The sequence below is a fragment of the Chanos chanos genome, chromosome 11 (assembly GCF_902362185.1).
Source record: "Chanos chanos chromosome 11, fChaCha1.1, whole genome shotgun sequence".
Taxonomy (NCBI): domain Eukaryota; kingdom Metazoa; phylum Chordata; class Actinopteri; order Gonorynchiformes; family Chanidae; genus Chanos; species Chanos chanos.
Window position 1 is genome coordinate 14,153,624 of NC_044505.1, and position 1,492 is coordinate 14,155,115.

General features: G+C 45.8%; 1 protein-coding gene across 1 annotated transcript in view; it reads right to left on the bottom strand.

Annotated features, from left to right (window-relative positions):
• glrba (glycine receptor, beta a) overlaps positions 1–1,492 on the bottom strand; it is a 24,827-nt gene continuing 23,335 nt past the window's right edge. The window contains exons 10-11 of the mRNA XM_030787717.1: positions 787–936; positions 1–297 (exon numbers count right to left, since the gene is read on the bottom strand). Coding sequence (XP_030643577.1) covers positions 1–297; positions 787–936 — 447 coding nt within the window. The remainder of the gene's footprint in view (positions 298–786; positions 937–1,492) is intronic.

Here is a 1,492-nt window from a genome sequence, read left to right on the forward strand (position 1 = left end):
TCACAGGTAGACAGACCAGTAGATGACGTTGAAGAAGAGAAAGGAGAAGGGAAACAGGGCTCGTGAGTAGAGGTCAATGCGCTTAGCTGCAGAGGGAATGACCGGTTTGGCAGGGGGCGGCTTCTTGTTGTTCTTGCTCTGTGATTTCCCAAGAGCGTTTCCGACCTCGATCGGCTTGCCGTAGCAATCGAAGTTAGAGAGTTCGAAATCCCGCGGAAGCGAGCCCACGATGCTGAAGTCGTTAGAACGCAGGTCTGACTTGGAGGTGCACACTTTCTTACAACGAGTCTCCACCACCTAAAGAGGCACACGCACACACACACACAAAAGCATGAACACATACTGGAATCTTTCTCACAGTCCCCCAAGAAAGAGTAGAATTGGCAAAACATTTTGTAAAGGAAATTTATACACAATGTGAGAACTTTGCATTCAGTGGGCTTAGGTTGACCTTTAAGTCTTCACCACAAACTCTAACCTTTGCCCCTTTTCCACATACACACTCGTACATACACGCGCGCGCGCACACACACACTCACAGTATTGCTCTGGGCTACACTGTTGTCAGGTCACATTAGATTTAGTTTCCCAGAAGCCTCTGCTCTCTCTTGTACTGATGTCCCACTGAGCACGCTCAGAACACCCTCAATTACAGCCATCTCATCTCCCCAGTGTACTGTAACACGCACGCACACACACACACACGAATGGATGTACACACACACACACACCACACACACACACACGCATGCACAAACACACACACGCACACACACATGAACAGACCTGTAATGTGCTGACGTGAATAGGAGTTCCTCCTGTCCCGTTGACAGTGTTGGTTTTAGCTGGAGTTTTTCCCTCTTTCTCTCTCTCTTTATCCTTCTGAGCCATTTTTGCCTTCTCTGCCTCTATGCGCTTTGGACTGTTCAACATCACCTAGGAAACCACAGAGGAATACACACACAATCACACACACACACGTACATGCACATGCACGCACACACAGATACACATGTACACACGTACACACACACACACACACACACACACACACACACACACACACAGGGAGAGAGAGAATGGAAAACACATTAAAAATCAAGTATCTACATATAAATTTATGGTATAAACCAAAAAGATACAACTGCTCAGCTATATACTAGGCTTACAAAACACATGCGCGCGCACACACACACACACACACACACACACACACACACTCTCTGCTTGGGTATAATATACAGTAATCTAAAATAAAAAAAAAGCACTCTCTCACACATACAGTCTGTAAAGCACACAAACGTGTGAGTTTACAAAGCACAGTGTTAACAATTCAGTGAACTGAAAAGTCACAAACGGCATGTGAATAAAACGCTCATTAAGACTAAATGACCCCCCCCCCCCCCCCACACACACACACACACGCACATGCACACACACACACGAACCTCTTTGTTAAATGAATCTGAAAATTCATTCATACATACACAAC